The 20,862-nt window shown below is 45.5% G+C and overlaps 2 protein-coding genes across 3 annotated transcripts; both read left to right on the top strand.

Moving 5' to 3' along the window:
* The first annotated feature begins 53 nt into the window (after window positions 1–53).
* On the top strand, window positions 54–4,570 carry e2f5 (E2F transcription factor 5). Of its 2 annotated transcripts, XM_072711254.1 has the most exons (9): window positions 54–327; window positions 925–1,034; window positions 1,152–1,315; window positions 1,649–1,690; window positions 2,095–2,159; window positions 2,418–2,685; window positions 3,093–3,167; window positions 3,294–3,332; window positions 3,443–4,570. In XM_072711254.1, exons 1-9 carry the CDS (start codon window positions 202–204, stop codon window positions 3,550–3,552), a joined length of 999 nt encoding a protein of 332 aa, XP_072567355.1. In that variant the 5' UTR covers window positions 54–201; the 3' UTR covers window positions 3,553–4,570. The 2 variants fall into 2 exon arrangements, with proteins under 2 accessions (XP_072567355.1, XP_072567357.1); XM_072711256.1 differs by lacking the exon at window positions 3,294–3,332.
* A 2,508-nt stretch (window positions 4,571–7,078) lies between these two features.
* On the top strand, window positions 7,079–14,891 carry LOC111846202 (carbonic anhydrase). The gene is made up of 7 exons (XM_023816182.2): window positions 7,079–7,516; window positions 7,833–8,030; window positions 9,464–9,582; window positions 9,699–9,791; window positions 10,147–10,209; window positions 10,736–10,891; window positions 14,052–14,891. Exons 1-7 carry the CDS (start codon window positions 7,483–7,485, stop codon window positions 14,169–14,171), a joined length of 783 nt encoding a protein of 260 aa, XP_023671950.1. The 5' UTR covers window positions 7,079–7,482; the 3' UTR covers window positions 14,172–14,891.
* The last annotated feature ends 5,971 nt before the right edge of the window (window positions 14,892–20,862 follow it).

The raw sequence follows: 20,862 nt of genomic DNA, 5'->3' as shown, positions 1-20,862 counted from the left end.
AAAGATGTGCGAAGGTCCGTGGGCAGGAGGCAGGTGCGCCGGTCGCCTTGGCGACGGTAATCCGACGTCACTTCCTGCGATTTAAAAACCTCGCACGGGGGCCGGTGGGGTGGCCGAGGTGCGGGTCCGGTCCTTTCTGGATGGGATCACGGTGAGCGGTGTATAGGTGAGAGGAGGCGACGTGAGGTGGCCCTCGCCGTCATGGCCGGAGCTCTGAGCTGCGTTCCGGTCGGGACGAGTCGCCATGAGAAAAGTTTGGGTCTGCTCACCATCAAGTTCGTGTCGCTGCTGCAGGAGGCGGAGGACGGCGTGCTGGACCTCAAAGCGGTGCGTCCCGGCTTTCCACACCTTCCTCTATGAGCGCTTCTCCCAGACAAAGAATCCGACCCGTTTCAGCACCGATAACGTAAACCGTGCATGGAGTTCGGGCGCCGTTTTCTGCTTGTTCGAATATGAAATCACATTTTCTGCCGCGTTCAGTAAAGGTGTGGAACTGCTCTTGCGCTTCCAGCCCGGATAATGCTGATGTTTCCAGGTTTAGAAATGGGTGTGTTACAGCGGCGTTTTCATACCTGCCTTATACTAAAGCTGCAAACACAGTTCGCAGAATGGCGATGCCGTTTTCCTTTTTTGTTTCGTTAAACTTGCAATATTTAATGGTTGTCTATTTAACATGATTTTACATGGGTCTCCAGAAGCTCAGCAGCTGCTTCTGCTCCAGCGGGACCCTATGCTTCAGAAAACGCACATTTCGCAGACTCGTGTATTCTGACACGTGGTGCACAAAGTGTTCTTCATTGGGGTTTTGTTTAAGGTGGCCTCCCCGGTGCGATTTCGTAACTGAATTTCCTCATAGTTTTGTGAGTTGAAGGACCCGCCTCCATTCAGAGCCCCGATCGAAGTGGCCGGTCTTTGTTTTGACAGGCTGCCGATATCCTGGCGGTGAGGCAGAAGAGGAGGATTTATGACATCACCAATGTTCTCGAGGGAGTCGGACTCATTGAGAAGAAGACCAAGAATATTATCCAGTGGAAGTAAGGCACTGGGGGTGAAAGGTTACTTTGGGAATGCGTACCTCCCAGGTCATAGGTCTTCACTGATACTGTAAACGAATCCTTCCAATTTTGGATTTTCTCATCCTGCTCTTCCAGGGGTGAAAACTCTGGTTGCCACACCAAAGAAGCCCTGGACCAGGTCGAGCTTCTGAGGGCTCAGATTTCGGAGCTGGTCCTGAAAGAGGAGGAACTTGACAGTCAGAAATCATGGCTGCAGCAGAGCATCAACTACCTGAGTGACGATCCTGTGGATAGCAAATATCCTTCTGAGGGGGTTGGGGCTCCTGGTGTCTTGGCCCATAAGGGCACCAGCTTCTTGGGCCTTGATGAGAATGATAGGTGATGCAGTACCTCTGAATAGTGTCCTACAATTTAATTACTCAATCTGCATGAATGGATAATGACGTAATAGACCATTTTGATGAGAAAAGGATTTTGCTTTCTAATGTAAACAGTGCATCTTTGGATATTAACTGTGTTCAAACATGACAGCAGAGGGGGGTGTGGGTATAAGCCCCCCTGTTTACCTCATCTACCCTAGACCAATATTTGGCTCAGAGGAACGCTGGCAGTTTCCTTAACATTGCTCACATTTAAATACGTCACTCATGAGGACATCTGCAACGCCTTTAACGGTAAGTACACTTCAAGATGTTCAGCTCCCTGGTCCACGTGCTTTCCCATCCGCCGTTAAAGCATCTGCCCCTTGTGGTATTCTTTAGAGAGCAGTGCCGGCTGATTTAAACACCAAGACTCAGTCGAAAGATATGCCCCTTGCATGTGTCTCTAATGTGGCAGGAAGTTAATATTCAGAAGAATCAATGTTTCTGTTATCAGAACCTTCATCACCATGGAGACCCAAATAAGGTCCCCTGCAGGCCTGGAAGTCTAGATCATGACATGTTAGAAAAGTCTACGATTGATTTTTTTTCATTTTTTATTTTTTTTCTTCCATACCTTTGGTTATGTTGAGAACTTCCTGCGTGATCTTGTTTAGCTGTAGTAAAATCTCTTTAAGCCATTGTCTTGTGTGGGACAGGGGACAACTTGCTGGCTGTCATTGCTCCATCTGGGACACAGTTGGAGGTCCCCATGCCAGAGATGGTATGTTGCAGTTCGTTCCAAATTGTCGTTCAGCAGATGGTCATGGTCTCTGGAGAGTCTCGCTGAAATACACTTTCTGCTGTGTGTGTGTGTGTGTGCATTACTTTCCTCTGGTTTAATTTTGCAACCAGACCTCTACAAGTACAGTGATTCTGAAAGTCCCTGAGAAACAGCAGCCGTTTTTTTTTATAATTGACATAACAGAATTTTCCAGAATGAATTTCAGATGTCCTGACACGAATGGTTGTGTTGCCTCAGGGTCATAATGGCCAAAAGAAGTATCAGGTGAACCTGCGCAGTTCATCGGCGCCCATCCATGTCTTGCTGATCAACCGTGAGACGAGCTCCTCCAAGCCTGTGGTCTTCTCTGTCCCCCCCCCCGACGACATCTCCGCTGTTCCCACCCCTCCCGACACCCCGGCCAGCTTGCCGAAATCTTCGGTGGATCTACGTACGCCGTCTGACCGCAAGGTCTCTCTGGCGGACCCCCAGCTCACAAGTGCCCCCGCAGCCGACGTGCATATCGGTGAGCGAGAAGACCCCTCTGGGAGGGTGGCGTGTGGCTCAGCGGGTTAGGACACCATGCCTATAATCAGAAGGTCATCAGTTCAAATCCCAGAGTCAGCAGAGCAATTTCACCTTTGGGCCCCTGAGCAAATCCCTTAACCCTCAGTTGCTCCAGGGACTGTCTTAGCCTGTTTTCTCGAAAATGTACGTTGCTTTGCATTGAAGCATTTGCTAAAAAAAAAAAAAAAAAATCCCTTGTCATATTACTGACCTTTGACCCTGAGGTCGTTGGCCTCACATTAACGATTCAGTAGGACAGTTTTTTACAGAAGACTTAGCTTGGCTGACTCCTAATGTTCTGAGTAGTGGCTCTGATGGTTGTGTTCAGTCCCCTTTTCACAATCCTGACATGTTCATGCTACCCAGACTGCACCCCCCAGTCTCCTGTATACCCACTGATGCCCGAACCCATGACCTGTGCTGGGGTTGTTACAGAGACTGGTAAGGATAAACGCCTATGTTTGTCTAAGCTCGGGGGCCGTGAGGAGCTCTTTAGTGTGTGTTGGGGGGGGGGGGGGTTGGCTTTGAGTTCAGTGTGCATATGTAATTACTGTGCTTGCCCTGCAGGGGTCGCCGACCTGATTGATGAGTTAATGTCTTTAGATGGTGGGTCCAGTTCTTCCTGTCCTTCAGCGTCTTGTCCCTGTCTTTTATAATTCGTTCTCCTCGCGATCGTTCCCTACGTTCACGACCTTTGACCTTTTTTCCTCACGCAGTGTTTCCCTTGCTGCGGCTGTCTCCCGCGCCGACCGCGGATTACAACTTCAACCTGGATGACAACGAGGGCGTCTGCGATCTGTTCGACGTTCAGATTCTTAACTACTGAGATGAACTGTGACAGAAGCTACCGTCAGCCTACCTCTGGCTCTCCCAGCATCCCTCTCTACCCCCCCCCCCCCCCTCCCCATTTTCTCTGCCTTAATGCCGCTGTTCCTGCCCCCAAAGCCTGGTGTCACTGCCATGTATGTATCCTAACAACCCCAGTGCTGAGATGAATGAAATTCATTCAACTTGCTTAAAAGTTGGTTTAAAAGTGCCTAAGTGCTCAGGTAGCCCCAAACCTGAGGGTGGACCTTGGCTCCCTCCCTGCTACCTGGAGGGGGTGTCTTGGTCAGTCTGGTTACTATGGCTTCAATTTATCGCTCTGTACTCCTGGCCCCCTCGTCCTCACAGCCCTGTAATCAGGCTGCGGACTGTGCTTGGCACAGACTGGTAATTACCGAAACCAAAATGCTGGGAGCATAATATCGCACTGAATCCATTTCGCCAACCTCAGGGCTCTTGTTACAGTAACAGGGTGAAAAGCCTTAAGCTATAAGGCTGCTCTTGCAGGAATGCAGGAAACCCAGATCCGAAGGTCCTCTGGAAGTGCTGGTTTGTTGTTTTTTTTTTTGTTTTTTGTTGAATACCAGCTCATATTTTCTGGAGCTGTTTGAACATTAACTCTAAGCTTGGAACCCTAACCCTGTGTTCCGCGTGGTTTAACCTGACCAGTGTTCCCTGCGCGATATCAGCCATTGTGAGTCAGTAGAGCAGCTTCCCGTGGTGCAGGAAGACCCACTGATCTGATTTGTAGTAAACATCAATGTTCTTCCTTAACCAAATGTTGACACTGCCCTATTTCATACCTTATTTTAACAAATGAACATACTTCCGCTTGCTTACTTAAGTGTAGTTTCTGTCTGTTTAGCCTTGCTTTGCCTTGCAATGATGTGTCTGTAAATTCACTGACCAGAATGGTGCCTTTTTTCCCCAACACTTCAATTTAAGTCCCCCCCCCCCCACAATTGTATTTGCACATTTTTCTGTTGAACCAAAGTTTAATATAAAAAGCGTTCTGCTGACTCTGCTGTTGGTGTCTCTCTGTGCTGAAAGACCTTCTGCTGGTCGCCCCGTTCTGTCAAAGCCTCTGTCAGCCGTCGCCTGTACACCCGCTCTGTGGAGCGCGCAGTTTCCAGAGCGTGCCAACTGCCATGAGAAATGACTGCAAATTCATGGACCCACCGCATGGGAACCGAAACCTGCACTTTCAAGACTCCGCTGATTTGTAAACGGCTCCTGGAAACCATTCCGGTTAAAAGTAGCATTCGCGAAATTCCCAGAGCTGGGAGAAGGTGCGGCTCTGAAGAAGCACACCCTCCGGCAGTTGGTGTGTGTGAGCCTGTCTGCCGGGCTTGGCAGCCGTCGCTGGCCTGCTTTACCCCTTTAATAAGGCACCTGCCGTATGAGCTCGTCCCCGTTAACGTACGTGCCAGTTGCCGCTCCTGTGCCACACTGCGGCCATAAACAATTTTGCTGGTCCTTGGAAAATTCCCCTCAGCATTTAATTTAAGGGTTTAATAAAATGTCTTTCCACTTTTATTCTACCTTAATAATCCCTTTCAGTAATTTAAAGACCACTTATATGCATTGATCCTAATTTAGAAAAATTCAAATTCTGGATACCGGTAGTCTGTAGGTTACGAACGAGATCCGCTTCATAATTATATCTTTAAATCGTATTTATGGGTTAGTCTGAACAATAATAATACAAAACACAATGTAGTACGTAATAATAACGCCGTAATATGAAAGTAACTACATACGTACGGAGTAGTAGGCCTACTGTACTTCGAGAAGACGAAGCTGTGCAATGTTTTCATGAGCATCACGGAATAATGCGTGCGTTCCTTATTACGAGCAATTGTATTTAACCCTAATTTTTAATATAATCTGCTTTATGGCAGTCTGTTCGTAAGTAGGAGTTGTGCGTCTGTCGACTTTTCTTATCCCGGGGACTGCTTGTATTCAAAGTCTCAGGGTGAAATGTCCAAACTGGTTCTATTTATATTAACAAAACAACTGTTTTTGTTGACTGGGATATACATCAGAAGTCATCACAATACGCTTTTACTATAATATGTTGTCAGGTATTTGTTTTTTGTTGTTGTTGCTTTTGTATTGGCCAACAAAAGGTTCTGTTATTCCAATTACAGCATCAGCCCTCCTGAACAGTCATCACTGTTTGTGAGAAGTTGACGTGGTATTTCAGGGTGTGTGTGACAGACTGGTTTGACTTGAAGTCGTACAGCCCTGGGGGGGGACACTGCAAAAAAGCTCATCCTTCTCCCGCTCAAATGTAAACAGGTTTCATGCTACTGTACCTCACCTGCGAATTAGTTCAAGAAGTACTGGAAAGCGTGTGGATGCTCTTCATGTCCCGAATAGTTTTATACAGCATAAGCCAGATTCTAAAATACAGAAACGATTTATTTACGATCTTTTCCTCTTGATACAACAAATTAATTTCCGCATGATGTCGCTACTGAGCTGTTTTTTTCCAGGATTCCTCTCGTGTTACTAGTTTGTTAATATATTTACACTTTAATAGGTAAAAAATATACCCTCAATATAATGGAGGGCGGGAAAACCTCAGGAAACTCAGACTGGCATCAGGAAACTAAAATTTAAATTTAATTTCACAAGCTTGAACAAAACATTGTACTATTAAATAAAATACAAAAATATACAAATTTATTATCAATAATAAAACATCTGGTCTGACAGCTGGTTTTCTGCACAACATTTAGGCTACTCTGAAGAATATAGTGAGAATCAAACTTAATCTCATATTCAAATACAAATATGTAAAGGCTTGCATCAGCTAGCCATTAGTTTTGTCCAAAGTTTATTACCGCATATAATTTTGTTTTCATGTCCACAGCAACTTGCAGAAGGTGTGTACATTTTCATTTTGCGATCAATGTACGAATTTATGGTGCAAACAAATGTAATGGTCCACATTTTGGTCGCCATAATACAATTTTGGAAAAATGCTGAAAAAAAATGTGACCCGGAAAGGTGATTAGAAATGGGATTTAGCAAGCAAATGTAGAAATGAGTGATGATGGATATGAGCGGAATGATCTGCCTTAAATTTGATAAGGTGTTTCTAACGAAGTAAACATCGTTCAGGAAAATCTGAATGTTGGGATGTTACAGTATGTTATGCTTGCATGCATGTACAGTACTGTAACCGTATTCCGGATGCAGGTGCATGTAATGCAGAGTACGTGGTTTGTGTTTCGGCGCGCTTCTTTGGCATGTAGTGGCTCCTTTAAAAGTGTATGGAGGCGCGCGGACAGCTATGCACGGAGTGCATTTTAACCTCCATTCACTTCTGTTTGAAAACTATAATTGCTGGTCAGAAGAGCGGCGTTTTTTTTTTCTTTTGAAGTAACGCATTTAAAGGACTGCCTCAGAGCTGGCCGTCTTGCTTTCCTGTCTCATTATAAGTGGCCATGATCGAGTGGTAAGCGTTAAATACCGGAACCCACAGTCTAAGTGTACAATTTTTTTCTGACAATGGTGAGAACCACCATTACAAATGAGACGGTGTAAACATGTCCCAGCAGCCAAGACCATATAAGCACCAAGAAAGCAGATACTATTTTTCTAGGAGAACAAGTGGACATGGACACACGCTTCTTCTCTCCTCGACTCGCCCTGAAGGAAATGCCCGTGAGGATAACTCTTTAAAAACCATCATGATCTGGAGGAACTTGGCTTTGGGCAGCCCAAGGACTGATGTAACCCTCTTTAACTCCACCTGCGACCGCAGAAGATGACCGAGATCATGTGGCCAAACCCATCAGATTGCGATACATAGCAGCTGAGCGTATAAAAAGCGCGTCGCCGGTCCGCGGGGGCTGTCAGTCTGTCACAGAGTGGCTGCTTTTCATTTGGGATTTAAGACTTAAGATCATATTTCAAAAGCATGTCTCACTGTTGGGGATACGGTCCCAAACATGGTGAGCTTTTCATATTGTTGTTTTTTTTTTTTTTAGTTATTATTAGTATTGCAGTCGGACACCAGTTATCCAGTTATTCTATGAATTGCAAGTATATCATCACCATTTTCATGCATTAACTAAATGTCGTGTCCGTCCGTGTTGATCATCCACTCGGTGTGTGCTTTTGGGTTCATATTTAACAGGGGGTAAAAGAGGTCAAGCGATCTTTAGAGGGAAAAAGTATATAAAAAACTTGCTTGTGAAGCACAGCCACGTTGGATTGTTGCCGTAAAAAAGCCGGCTTTTAAATGGAGATTGCCGGCTTGTGTTGCAGGACCCGCGGAGTGGCACCGGGAGTTTCCTATTGCCAATGGTAACCGGCAGTCCCCCATCGACATCGTCCCCAGCCAGGCGCACCACGACCCGGCGCTGAAGCCGCTCAGCCTCCAGTACGACCCCAAGACCACCATAGACATTCTCAACAACGGACACTCCTTCCAGGTGGACTTCGCTGATGGCACCGACAGCTCAAGTGAGTCAACAAAGTGCCGCTTATGTTTTTTAAAAAAGTTTGCTATAGTGTCTCGGGCATATTTATTTTGCATTTATGTGTCATTTTTATTTAAGACTGATCAAATAGTTCTTAACCTACATTTAATATACATGTAGTTTAATATTCTTATACGCAGGGTCGTTTCTAGCTGTCGAAAAGTTTACCTGGGGCCTGACTTTGTTTTTTTGAAGGAAGATTGGCATCGGGGCTGAAATACTCGGGGGTATCGCTATAGCCCCGAGTGATCGGAGATCATCGGACCTAACGACGCCCTTGCATATATATTTAATGTACATGTAGTTTTACCCTTGTCTTTGTTAGTAGTTAATAATTAACGTCTAGTTTTACTGCTGTTCATTGCGTTCCCACGGGTGACTGGCTGAGTCCTATTATTCCTTTAAAAGTCCAGCCAAAATAAATGTCAAACTACATCAACATTTTGCTTTGGGAACCGCTTTAACTTAACAGCGTTGTTTGATTTTATTCAGCCTGTTTTGCTTTCAGATCTGCATTTTGTTAGTTATAATTTTTTTGTCACTTATTTTGAAAAATTAGGTAATGCCAGGCAACACAATATTTACCTAGACGATACATTTTAACATTTATAGGTCTATGTGCGTGTGTATGTGTGTCTATAGTATAAACATATACTGTATGCGTATATATGTATGCGTGTGTACTGTACGTATAATATATATAAAACTTATATATTATATAGTCGAATTTATCAATACATTTAACGTGTGTTATAGGCCTAATTTGTATTATATATTACAAAATAACATATATCCATTTTATATTACTGTTATGCTTAATGTTGTGTTTTACATTGTATAACCAAAGTGTTATTACTGTATGACTTCGCTTAATGGTAAATGGTAAACGGGCTTTACCATCCTGACACACAGAGTTTTTTGAATAACTCCGACAGTACTGCTCAGCAATTATGCCTGCGGGGATGAAGGGCACTAAAAGGCAGCGTGAACATCAGAGCCCCCCGCCCTGCCATTTGATACACGGCCGTACTGTATATTAACACACCTAGCTAGGAAGTTCTGACAATGAGTTGTTACTAATTGCAAGCGCGTAAGAATTGCAGGAGGAGCCGCCATTGTCTGCTGGGTGACACTGAGCTTTCTCTCGCAGGCACGTGCGTACATGCATGTGTGTGTACATGTGTTTGCATGCGTGTGTGTGTTTGCATGCGTGTGTGTGTGTGCATATGTATGTGTGTGCGGGTGTTTGTATGTGTGCAGGTGTGTGTGTGCATGCGGGTGTGTGTGTGTGTGAGTGACTGAGTGCCTTTTGTAGACTTGAACTCGTGTGCCTGTAGCCAGTTCAAGGGAGGGGGGTGGACCTGGCCGGGGGGGGGTAATAGGGCCTGCTCTCATGCCACATGCTCTGACCTGCAGCTCTGAAGGGGGGACCTGTCTCTGGGACATACCGGCTCCGCCAGTTCCACTTCCACTGGGGGGCCAATGACCACAAAGGATCTGAGCACACAGTAGCTGGGAAAAAGTACGCCTCCGAGGTAAGCTGGGGTCGCGGCCCGCTTTATCTCGCAGATGAAAGCAGGCAGACAGAAGGACGCCTCTCGAGGAACCGGTGCTGGTCCATGTCACCTCACTGCTATCTCCTTATCTCCAGCTCCACCTGGTGCACTGGAACACCAAATACCCCAGCTTCGCGGAGGCTGTGACCAAGCCTGACGGACTGGCCGTGGTGGGAGTCTTCCTCAAGGTATAATTATCACTGTTGTTTTCATGACTTTTATGGTGACATACGTTTTTATGAACCTTTGTGCTTTCTTTGGTCTCTTGAGTTAGTTGCTTAACTAGTTCCTAACCAAAAGTGGAAAGACGTTAGAGATGTCAGACAGTGGGCGGTCGCCCCGGCGCCCTGATGGGCAAACAGGGGCGTGCGAAGGCTGGCAGTAAAAAACGCATGAGATGGAAAGATGGTTCAAGCGGTCGCCTTTTGATCACAGCAACCGAAACCATGTCGTGTTCAGACGCATCCGGTATCGCGTCGGTCTAAAGAGAAACTTGCGCTTGGGTGGAAATGCTCAGCGGGCATCTGGGTGTTTGTGTTTCAGATCGGTGCCCCCAACAACCATCTCCAGAGAATTCTGGATGCTCTGAGTGCCATCAAACTCAAGGTGAAGTTTCACAATCCAACCCCCCCCCCCCCATTACAAAAATGAGTCTTCTGGGGTCATGACCCCTACTGAGGAGCCATCATCACATTGTACAATTAAGTCAAGCACTTTCTATGGACAGAGGTATTAACAGTTGCTCTTTGTAGACATTTTAGATGCCGGTTATATTTCACAAGGTTTGTATCAGACTTATATCACAGATAAAAACTAAGGCACATGCAGGCTCATGTAGGATGGCTTACTGTTAGTGCATCTCCACGACACTCGCTGTTCCTCTTTTGTTTCTGTCAATCGCAGACCATCATACTGGGGTGGAGGAGTGGGCTCACAATGAGGGTGGGGGCGGGGTCTGACGACAGGGGCAGTCCTCCTTGGTAAAATTTGCCAACCTGGGGGGGGTGGGGTGGAAGTAGGGCTCTCTGTAAATTGTTGCAAATTAAGCATGATTCTTTGTTATCAAAAAGGGCTCTCTGTAAAATTTTCAACATGTTTTGACTGGTACCTTTCTATGTGGCCTTGATATCAGAACAATCAGACCGCATTCTCCAACTTTGATCCCAAAATACTTCTTCCTGGCTCCCTGGACTTCTGGACCTACGACGGGTCCTTGACCACGCCCCCCCTGTATGAGAGCGTCACATGGATCGTCCTGAAGGAGCCGATCACCGTGAGCTCCAGCCAGGTAAATCGAATTCCTCAGCCCACGCACCTCTGCCTGAGTCCGTTGTGGTTTTTGTGCATTGGAGCTGTCAGTTGCTGTCGGATCTGGTTCCCTCACTCGTCACTCAACGCCTCAGGAGTTAATTGTTTTCAGCCGAGGTATTTCTGTCGTAATCTTAGCCACAACTGCACCAATAACGACTGCATTACATGTCATCTGGAACTTGGTGCTTGTTGAGAAATTTGATTGACTGCTACAGTACTCAGTGGGCTGGACGTCAGTTCGTGACAGGGGAAACTGGCCATTTCAAAAGATTCGAATACCATAATAATTAAAAATAAACATTGACGCAAAACAGTGTGACAGAATGGCTTAGTGGCTGATCCTTTTGCATCACACCCCCAGGGTTGGGGATTTGAATCTTGCCTCCGCTCTAGATACATGCATGTTCTCCCCATGTCGTCTGGATCTCCTCCAGCTACTTCAGTATTCCCTTACATTTCAAAGACATGCAGTTAGACTAACTGGTGTCTCTAAATTGCTTGTTGTGTGTGTGTGTGTGGCCTGTGGTGGACTGGTGTCCCATTCAAGTTTGTACCCAAGCCTTGTGGACTGTCTTGTCTAAGGCAGGCTGACCAGGCCAAGCGTATTCAACAGAGGTGCTCAAACTGTGGGGCACTGCCCCCGGATGGGGCAAGGAGGGTGATTGAAAACAAAACAGAGGACTGTGTGAGGGCTGGGGGCAGACCTATTTTGAAATTGCAAGCTTTAGATATAGAAAAATAATGTGAACGAATTATATTCCTACACACAGTATATGGCGCTAACAAATTAAAATAATTCAAATGTCTGAAATATACATGCACCACGTCAGTGTGTGTGTGGGAGGAGGAGATCAAGTCAAATATATCAGCCCTAGGGGGGCCCAGCTAAAAAGAAAGTTTGAATACCACTGGGTTAGAGGAGGGATTTAATACAGCAAACATCAAAGGCTGCTCCCTCTCGGGCTGTTTGTGTCACCAGCTTCTCCTGCCACGTTTGGCTGCTCGGCCTGTCAGTGAAAAACAGGTTTTTTTTTTCCTGACGTCTGAAATCCATCCAGCAATTTCACCTTGACCTAACATGTAATTTAGTACTAATTGTTAGTCTGGCTTACATCAGAGCAGGGCTGACTCTTTTTTTAACTACTGACCACAGGTAAAAAAAAAACAAACAAAACAAAACAGCAAAACAAAAACACTCGGTAAATATAGTCGTTTTTGACCTCAGAGTGAGGATCTGGATGAGATGGGAGTACGTTACACGCTATTCCACGTGACTGGCTGGTTTCCAGTTTTGCTTTTGGCCTGACGCCTGTAATTGTTCCATGCAAAAAACCCCTCCTATCGCACATCACATCTGAATACCTGTCGTAGGTGCTGCACAGAGACCGAACGGCCCAGTGGATTAGTCGTATTCACCGCCCTGAGTAATGGCATTGTGTTTTCATACTTAGTTCTTATAAAAAGACAAGGTGATCATGCCCCTGCCAAAAGAGCCAAATACCATTTATTTAGGTCTATTTTATACTGTACATCTATATTATATACTGTAGATTTATTGTGTACCCTTAGGTAACCAAGACAATGGCTTACGATTTACAATGTTACGATTTACAGTGCTAAAAAAACATGAAGTAATACAGAAGGCATCCAGCTCTCACTTTGCTCCCTGAAAATGAATTTCATTTTAGTTGTAATAGTAAAAAATAAGGTCTAAGCCTCCACAGGAGCACGGTTGGGGTATTTCAGGTCCAGAAGCTACAAATCCAGACCACGATTTTGTTTCTACCAACCCAGTTGAGCACTCTGCGACTGTGACTCTTCATGCATTTACTGACAGTCACATGTCTGTGGGCCCTTGAGCAATACCTTTAACTCCCAGCTTCAGGGCTGCTGCACATCCCCTGACCCTGTGCGCTGACCTCCAAGCTATGGAAAGTAAGCTGGGGTCAGTGAGGAGAAGCATTCCCATGTACCTGTATCTCTACTCGTTCCAAGGTCAAATAAAGCACGTTTGTTTTGTTGTTTCAACTCATTGGTAGAGTCTTGGTCTGGACTTGCAGCTTCTGGACCTGAACTGTCCAACACTGAGCTGGAGTTTGTGGAAGGAGCCCACTTGCTGGCTTTAAGTTTGCAGGTCGAGCCATGCATCTGGCCACGCAAACATCTGAGAAGCTCTGTAGATTGGCCACTCTCAGGGCTCCCTGTGGGCTTATATCTCCTGCTCGCTGGCAGGCGCGCGAACGTCACAAGAGATAAGATCTCGGTTTTCACACTCTGTCCGACGCTCCCGTTTCCTCAGAGTGCCTCGTTGCAATAATAACAGGTATACTGGTACCACTTTAGAATGCATTTCTGACTCATCTCACAACTTGAGTGGTACTTTATCTAGATCGCTGATCTTTGTTTTTTATCTTAGTTTGTGTTTGTTTAGCTATCATTTTATTACCCATTTCATCCTGATTAGATCTGATAACATGGATGTCCCATAAGGTGGTGGAAGCATGACAGCTTAATGTAGAAGGCGTTAAATCCGGCATCTATATTTAGCAGAGCCGTGTTTTAGAGTAACTATCTGACCGACGCCACCTGCTCTGTTCCTGTGTCCTGCACTCTCACACACTTCCTTGGTATCATGCATTCCCATCAATAGCTACTTTTTACACACGGTGACACCCCTGTGCTCACACACACACACACCCAGTGGCTGCAGAAGCATAGCTAGATGTCCGTAGGACACTGGCACTGGGGATGAGGCTGGCGTGGGATGTGTTACCTCGTTCACCACAGGATGCAACTGGGAAACTACCTGTTACTCTGTTTATTCCTGTATCAAAGTGTTTTGTTGCCAGCTTGATATATGACGTGTAGAGTCATACACTGAGCTGATATGTCAGTCTCACTGGTCGTAGTGCAAATGAAAATGAAAAAAATGGACTATAAATACTAAGATATAAACAGACATGCTATTTGATGACATGACATTAGACAGAAAGGTATGAGTGACTACGTGATTGGTGGGGAACAAAGTGCCTCTTTGCCCCTCCTTCCTGCTCCCTCTCCTCTGCTTTCAGAGGATCTCTTCCTTCCTTTCCCCCTCACTTTCCTCCATCTTCACCCTGTCCCATCTCTCCCTGCAGATCGCACACTTCCGGAGCCTTCACTCCAACGCCGAGGGAGAGCCATCCTGCTGCATGGTGGAGAACTTCCGTCCCCCCCAGCCCCTCAAGGGCCGCGTGGTCCGCGCCTCCTTCAAGTGAACACAGCGTCTGCCACCAGCCTGACCCCGCCCCCCCCCGACCCAGAAGTAAACAAACTACTCAGTCTGTCCATTATAAGTAACAAAAACGCAGAACTAGTACCACACTTGCTCGTCTTCATGACTCCCAGTCTGCAGACCTCGCACCCCCATCCTTATCTGCAGAGACCTTTTACTTTCATCTAGTCCCACAAGGCCGCCACTAATTCTGAAGAAACGCCATCCGACGCCGACTCCGTCTTGCCCCTCAGCTGTCAGGTTCCACCTGCCTTTTTTTCCGGAAAGATCTCAGCCTGCCGTCTTGCTTCTCAGGGTCTTCGTTTTCAGAGCGTCTGCCACTAGTTGGCATCAAATGGCAGCTTGGCTGAAAGAAATTGAAATGTGCGGATTGATTCTGAAGTTGCAGCCCGCTGAACAGTCATACTCACTATCGCTTAGGTCAGCCCGAGTCCCGTGGGGCTTCCCATGTAACGCAGCTTGCTGCTCTGTGTGTTTCAAGCATAGCTTTTGAAAATGAAAATGTATAGATTATTATTATATAGAGTACAGAAATATTTTTCATGTCGATTTTTAAAAATATTATAGTTTGTTTTTAAATAATGATGCTTATATTAAAGTCTTACCAAGCAACATTGTTGCACTGGGAGAGGAAGATTTCCAGTTTTGAGATGCTGGGAAAGCAGGGATGATGAATCGGGTAAATAAAAGTATTTTAAGAAGACTGCTGTCTCCAGTGTGATTGGCTTAAAATATAAGGTTCTATCTATCTATCTATCTATCTATCTATCTATCTATCTATCTATCTATCTATCTATCTATCTACCTATCTATCTGTCTGTCTGTCTGTCTGTCTGTCTGTCTCCCATTAATTACAGAAACCAAACATGCTCATCTGATTCAAGTTCCATCTTATTAAAACTCAATCTCGAATGCTAATCCTAATTTTAGCTCCAACCCTAATACTGATCCTATAATGCTGCTCCGCCACTTCTCAGCTAAATGCATACAGCATGTGTCACTAATAACAATCCTGACATTACTTCCACGGTCTCCACCCTCCCCCAAAGGTGTCTCAATAGAGACGGATATCTCTCCTTCTTATGTTAACGCACGTCTCTCATCAGTCAGGCTGTACCTGTTGCTTCTGGAAACTCCAGTGAGTCACAATCCGCCGTCCCAGAAGTGAAGCACCCACGTCAGGGCATCGTGACAGAGACACAAACCGAACCCTGTTGCCAGGGGAGAGTCACCATTAGATGTCTGTCCCCTTTTCCAGTGCCAAGTCTGTTCATGCAATTGTGCAAAACAATAAGAATTTGTATGGCAGGTGCGAATGCAGCTAACAAACCCATGAATTACTTCACCAAATCTGCTGATTTTTTTTTTAAAGGGTTAAGAACTGAGTTTTGGTTCAGTGTTTTGTTGTCAGCCCTTTTCACAAAAATGTATTTAAGATCACAGTATAATGAAGTATATGCTTAAGCACTCCCTGTCCTCCACATTCCAGCGATAGCATACTAATATAGTTAAAAGCTGGCAAAGATTCAGCTCAGGAAAAATGAAGAGGCCACTCTATGTTTTTTTTTTAAAATCTGCATCTTTAAATCCTGGTTTAATTCTGGTTTAATCCCGGTCCTGTGGGAAGAAGGCTACACTGCGAGGCAGGCTGCTTCTAAGCTCAAGGTTTCTAAAACCGCAGTACACAAGATCAAGGTGAAGCAGGAGACACTGGCAATGACAAAAACCAGCCAGGTGGAGGGCAGAAGTAACTAATGCCAGAGATGAGCATCAACTTATCTGGCAGTGCCTCATAAATCGGAGGATGATCTCAAGTGACCTTCTAAAAGAATGAGAAACATTAAGTGCAGGTGTGAAGTGCACTACTAGGGCAATTCATAACAGGCTCCTACGAGCAGAACCAAAGGGCCATAAAGCAAGGAAGAAGCCCTTCATTAATGAGAAACAGTGAAGAACCAGGCTGCAGTTTGCAAAAAATATAACATATATATTTATAATTAATATATATATTCGCAGACGCATACCCATAAATTGAGAAATGAGTGAAACAAAAATTGTGCTGTGGTCACTTTATGTTATCCAAAGCAGTTTGTTTATAATCCAACTGCAATAGAATGTCTCTGCAAGACACACACGCTCTAATTACGGTGAGAGACGCAATAAGGATGATGTCCAGTCCTCTGCAGGTGTTAGAAGCCCCGATGGATGAATAAGTGCTGATAAATGCCTAACCTCCCCCCCCCCACACACCCCTCTAACAACCTCCTCAGTCTCCTACCATCTGGGAGAAGGTACCGGAGCCTCCACGCCTGCTTCACCAGACTGAGGAATCGTTTCATCCACCAGGTTGTCAGGATGCTGGACACTTTCCCCTCTCTCCCCCCTCCCCCCACCGCTCTGTAACCCCCACCCAGCTATATCCAGCAGTAGCCATTTTATTACTTTACTTTGTTTACTTACTTACCTACAACATAGATTGATTAACGAATTAATGGCTGCTGTCTGCATTTGCATTGTGAATCCACCATATATGGAATTGCCTTATTGTCTTTGGCACAAAGTATTTAATTTTATTTTATTTTCAATACTCGCATGTACTTGTATACTTGTGTCTGTCTTGCTTGTCGTTGTTAGTACACTCACCATGGAGTCTGACAGTAATGTACTTTCAATCCTCAGTGTGTTCTGTACATATGGCAGAACTGACAGCAAAGACTCGACTTTTGAGGGGCCACATGCACAGATGGCAAAGCAACTTAAACAAAAGAAGGTCAGTATGGCGAGTGGTTCACGGAGACTTCCTGGCGATGGGCTGATGAAGACGAAACATCCAGCAAGCGGGTGGGAAAACTAACACGAGGCGGAGAAGAAGCGGCTGTCGTCGGCTTTTCTGTCCAAGGTACAGCATCACTGTCGTGTCACTGAGCACAACGTTCAGCGTGAATTTACCCTGGCAGTGAGTGAGAGTCCAAGCAGGGCAGACGATAATCATGAGCATAAGGTCTGTAATCTGGAGACTAGACGGACACCCAGCTCATTCAACCTGTAGTTTCCAGACCTTCTAATGTATAGGTTGTGACCCCTGGAGGGGTTGTGAAAGACCGTAGGAGAACATGGTCACAAAATAAAATAAAAGTAAAAAAAAAATTATTTTAACCATAACTGCAGCCCCATCCCTTTCCGTTTGGCGAAATGTATTGAAGGTGACACTCCCCCCCCCCCCTCAAAAAACAAAAATTTACGAAGGACAATTCCACCCCTCCACCCCATCGGCGAAATAGGGGTCGTAAGCTAAAAAAAGTCCTCATGACATAAAGGAGGAATATTTGTGCAGCCCCAGAAGGGTGTGACCAGAGTCAAAGGAGGAAGTAGGAGCATCATGGTATGGGGAGGCTCAGGAAATCAGAAATCAGACGCGGTTCTGCATGACCCGCATTGCAGCCTCCCCCTGCTGCCCCACCCTATTCAAATAAAGCATCTCGACCACAATGTCAGTGGCAGCTACACTGTAGCGACATCTGTTAAAGAAACACACTGCCCCAATTGTGCCTCCAGGGATACTGTGGCCTTAATGGCTATTGATGGATGGATGGATGGAAATTTTGGGTTACACTCCTTTCTAGCCAAATAAGGATCATTTGCAATTAGGTCAATGAAGCCATAGTGTGTATAACTTTCATCTTGCTAACCTGAGGTCATACACAAATTAGTCATCGATCAGATATAGAGGCGACGTGCGGCTCAGCACATTAGGTCCGTGTCTGTGACTGGAAGGTTCCCATCTGGTTGTTGGCTTCATGCCCTTCAGTGCACCTCAATGCCTATGTACAAATGGGACATAAATATCATCATGTTTGAACAAACATCCAACGTCGCACTACTGACAATCACAAGCGGCATCACCTGGTGCGGGGGCCTGGCGCTTCTGATTTTCATTCAGCTAAGGATTCCCCCCGCCGCTTGCTGGATGGACTGTGTTGGGGTTTGATAGTCAGGTAGTCACCTTCGGGGGTTGGGGACAGGGGATTGTTTTCGTTGCCTGCAGGGCGTTGCGCAGTGCGTGTGGTTAAGAACTTCACCAGCTTCCACGCACACTGTCGTGCACGGCTGCGAGTGATAAGGAGAGCGAGGCCCTGCCCACCGGCACAGGCAGTACGCGGGAAATGCCAGCTAGCACAATGCCACGGAGGCAGAGGTGTGTCGGAGGCCTCGTCCAATGGGATCTGCAGGATCGGAAAGGGTCAGCTGTCTCATCCAATGGGGATCCACAAAATCTGAAAGGGTTAGCTGCTTCATCCAGTGGGATTCACGGGATCTGAAGGGGTTAGTTGCTTCATCCAATGGGATTCATAGGATCAGAAAGGGTTAGCTGCTTCATCCAATGGGATTCATGGGATCTGAATGGGTTAGTCTGTCTCATCCAATGGAATCCAGGAAATCTCAAATTGTCAGCTGCCTCTTCAAAGTGGGATTCACAGGATCAGGAAAACTGCTTCATCCACTTACATCCAGATACAGAAAACACTGCCTAATTATAACAGCCAATCTGGGTCAGATACTGAACATCTGCGTCACATATCACATAAGCCACCACGATGGAGACTGACACTTCATTACAATCCATTTTTTCTGGGCTGCACATTAATAATAAATGTCATGCTTGGGTTTCTCTAACATGTGGGTTGGGATGCCGGCCCCTTAGAGGCAGGAGTGTCCCCATCCTGGTCACGAGAATTTTCCACCATTTTCACACATCCATCCAAAACAGTGAATAAGGAAGAAAAAAATAAAAACGAAACACTGAAAAATAGACTTTGCCTCAGATTCAGTTCTTGGAAAAAAAGTCTACAGACAGAACAGACTTAAATATGCACTGATAACATAACAGCAAGCATCAGGCGACGTCAGGATGCTCCAGAAGTCGGCCGCATCAACTTGGCCCCCCCCCCCCCCCCGGACTCCCCCCTCATTCATTGGGGCCCATTACCTTCCCAAGTCACCCTTAAGTTATACTACTGCTATTATTTATGTGTCACTGTTTTGCACAAGGCTTGCTCCTTGACTTTGGAGTGTATGCAGAAACTCATCCTGACATGGGGGAGGCACGGCAGTTTGAGTCACAGACCTCACAGTTCAGGGCTGTGGCTGTGAAGGCCTGGACCCGCTGAAGCTTGTCCTTAAAATCGCGCTGATATCGGAGCTGTGCTTTCTTCCAGACACAACCATTATAAAACTCAACGGAGCCTGAATCTGGCCTACGGTCAGGCCCTCACAGGCCACTCACGTTAGTTTGCGCTTTAAGGATGCAGGTCTTTCTCAAAGTCTGGGATCTGAACTGGGAAGGACCATTATTAAATGCCAACACTAATGTTGACTAATTATTTCAGTTTTTTCCCCCCAAAATTGCAGGCTGGAAATAAAATAAAACAATACAGAACTTTTTCTAACACCTTAGTCTTCCAACTCCAAGTGACAGTCCCCTGATAAACCAGCAACTCCTCTTACGACAATTATTTGCTCAGTAAACGTAATTTTAGACTCCAGACCCATGGACGTGATTTATGGCATAGTCAGAGTTTTACCGCAAATATTATGTTTAAGAAAAGCAAAGAGATTAATGGGTCAAATGGGACACTTTCTGGGTGGCCTGGTGGCCCCAGTGACAGGGCTGAATCCTCCGTCTCCAGAATCATAACGAGCTTGCTTCCTGCGGTGCTGTTCCCAGCCTTGGATAAATGTGATATATTCCAGGCTCACAGTGTATTGGGTAAGTGGTAATGGAAGATGACGGACACACCTACATACACTACCTGGCCAAAAAAACAAAGTCACACACTTTAATATTTCTTTGAACTGTCATTAGCTTCGATTATGGTGCACATGCTTTAATGCACTGTTTCCACGTGCTGACGCAACGCCTCAACGTTTTTTTTTCCCATCCAGATTCGAGGTCTTGTATTGATGACAGGTGAGTCGGTCCACTCTGTAAAGTCTTCTTCAGCACATCCTACAGACTTTTCAACGGGGTTAAGGTTAAGACTCTGTGGTGGCAAAACCATGTGTGAAAATGATTCCTCACGCCACTCTTTGACAATTCAAGCCCGATGAACCTTGGCATTATCGTCCTGGAATCTGCCCATGCCATCAGGGAAGAAAAAATCCATTGATGGGATGAGCTGGCCAGTCAGTAGATTCAGGTACTCAACTCACTACTCCATTGCTGCACAACGTTGCTGAGTTGTAATAATGAGCAATAATTGACTCTTAAGTACTTGCTTGATTTAAATTTAAATGGTGACCTTTTTTTTAGCCGGGCAGTGCACATCAAACTTCAAATTATCGGTGAAAAAATATTTTCAGGATTAATTCAAGCATGTGTCAGTGACAACATGACCAGTGAATGCAGTAGACTGTGGCAAACCTGCATTTAGGTGGTTAAAATATCACCAATGTGTCGTTAAGCTGTGATTATTATACATGACTGGCCTGAAAATAATTAACCATCATAACGTTATTTTATCGCTCTTATTTATGCAAAGATGGAGACCGAAAACTTTGTGTTAAAGGTTGCTCTTTTCAGTACACATTCCCGGCAAAGTGTTTACAAACCACTATCCAAAAAAATTTACCAGTTAGAAAAACTTGTATTAAACATAAACTATACAAATTAACTG

The sequence above is a fragment of the Paramormyrops kingsleyae genome, chromosome 4 (assembly GCF_048594095.1).
Source record: "Paramormyrops kingsleyae isolate MSU_618 chromosome 4, PKINGS_0.4, whole genome shotgun sequence".
Classification (NCBI taxonomy): domain Eukaryota; kingdom Metazoa; phylum Chordata; class Actinopteri; order Osteoglossiformes; family Mormyridae; genus Paramormyrops; species Paramormyrops kingsleyae.
This window is presented reverse-complemented; position numbering and strand designations above follow the sequence as displayed.

Coding starts and splice junctions, on each gene's coding strand:
- LOC111846202 (XM_023816182.2), top strand. CDS start 7,483: ATGTCTCACTGTTGGGGATACGGTCCCAAACATG. Junction 7,517..7,832: donor GGGATACGGTCCCAAACATG/GTGAGCTTTTCA, acceptor CTTGTGTTGCAG/GACCCGCGGAGTGGCACCGG. Junction 10,892..14,051: donor TCACCGTGAGCTCCAGCCAG/GTAAATCGAATT, acceptor CTCTCCCTGCAG/ATCGCACACTTCCGGAGCCT.
- e2f5 (XM_072711254.1), top strand. CDS start 202: ATGGCCGGAGCTCTGAGCTGCGTTCCGGTCGGGACGAGTCGCCATGAG. Junction 1,691..2,094: donor CATCTGCAACGCCTTTAACG/GTAAGTACACTT, acceptor TGTGTGGGACAG/GGGACAACTTGCTGGCTGTC. Junction 2,160..2,417: donor AGGTCCCCATGCCAGAGATG/GTATGTTGCAGT, acceptor GTGTTGCCTCAG/GGTCATAATGGCCAAAAGAA.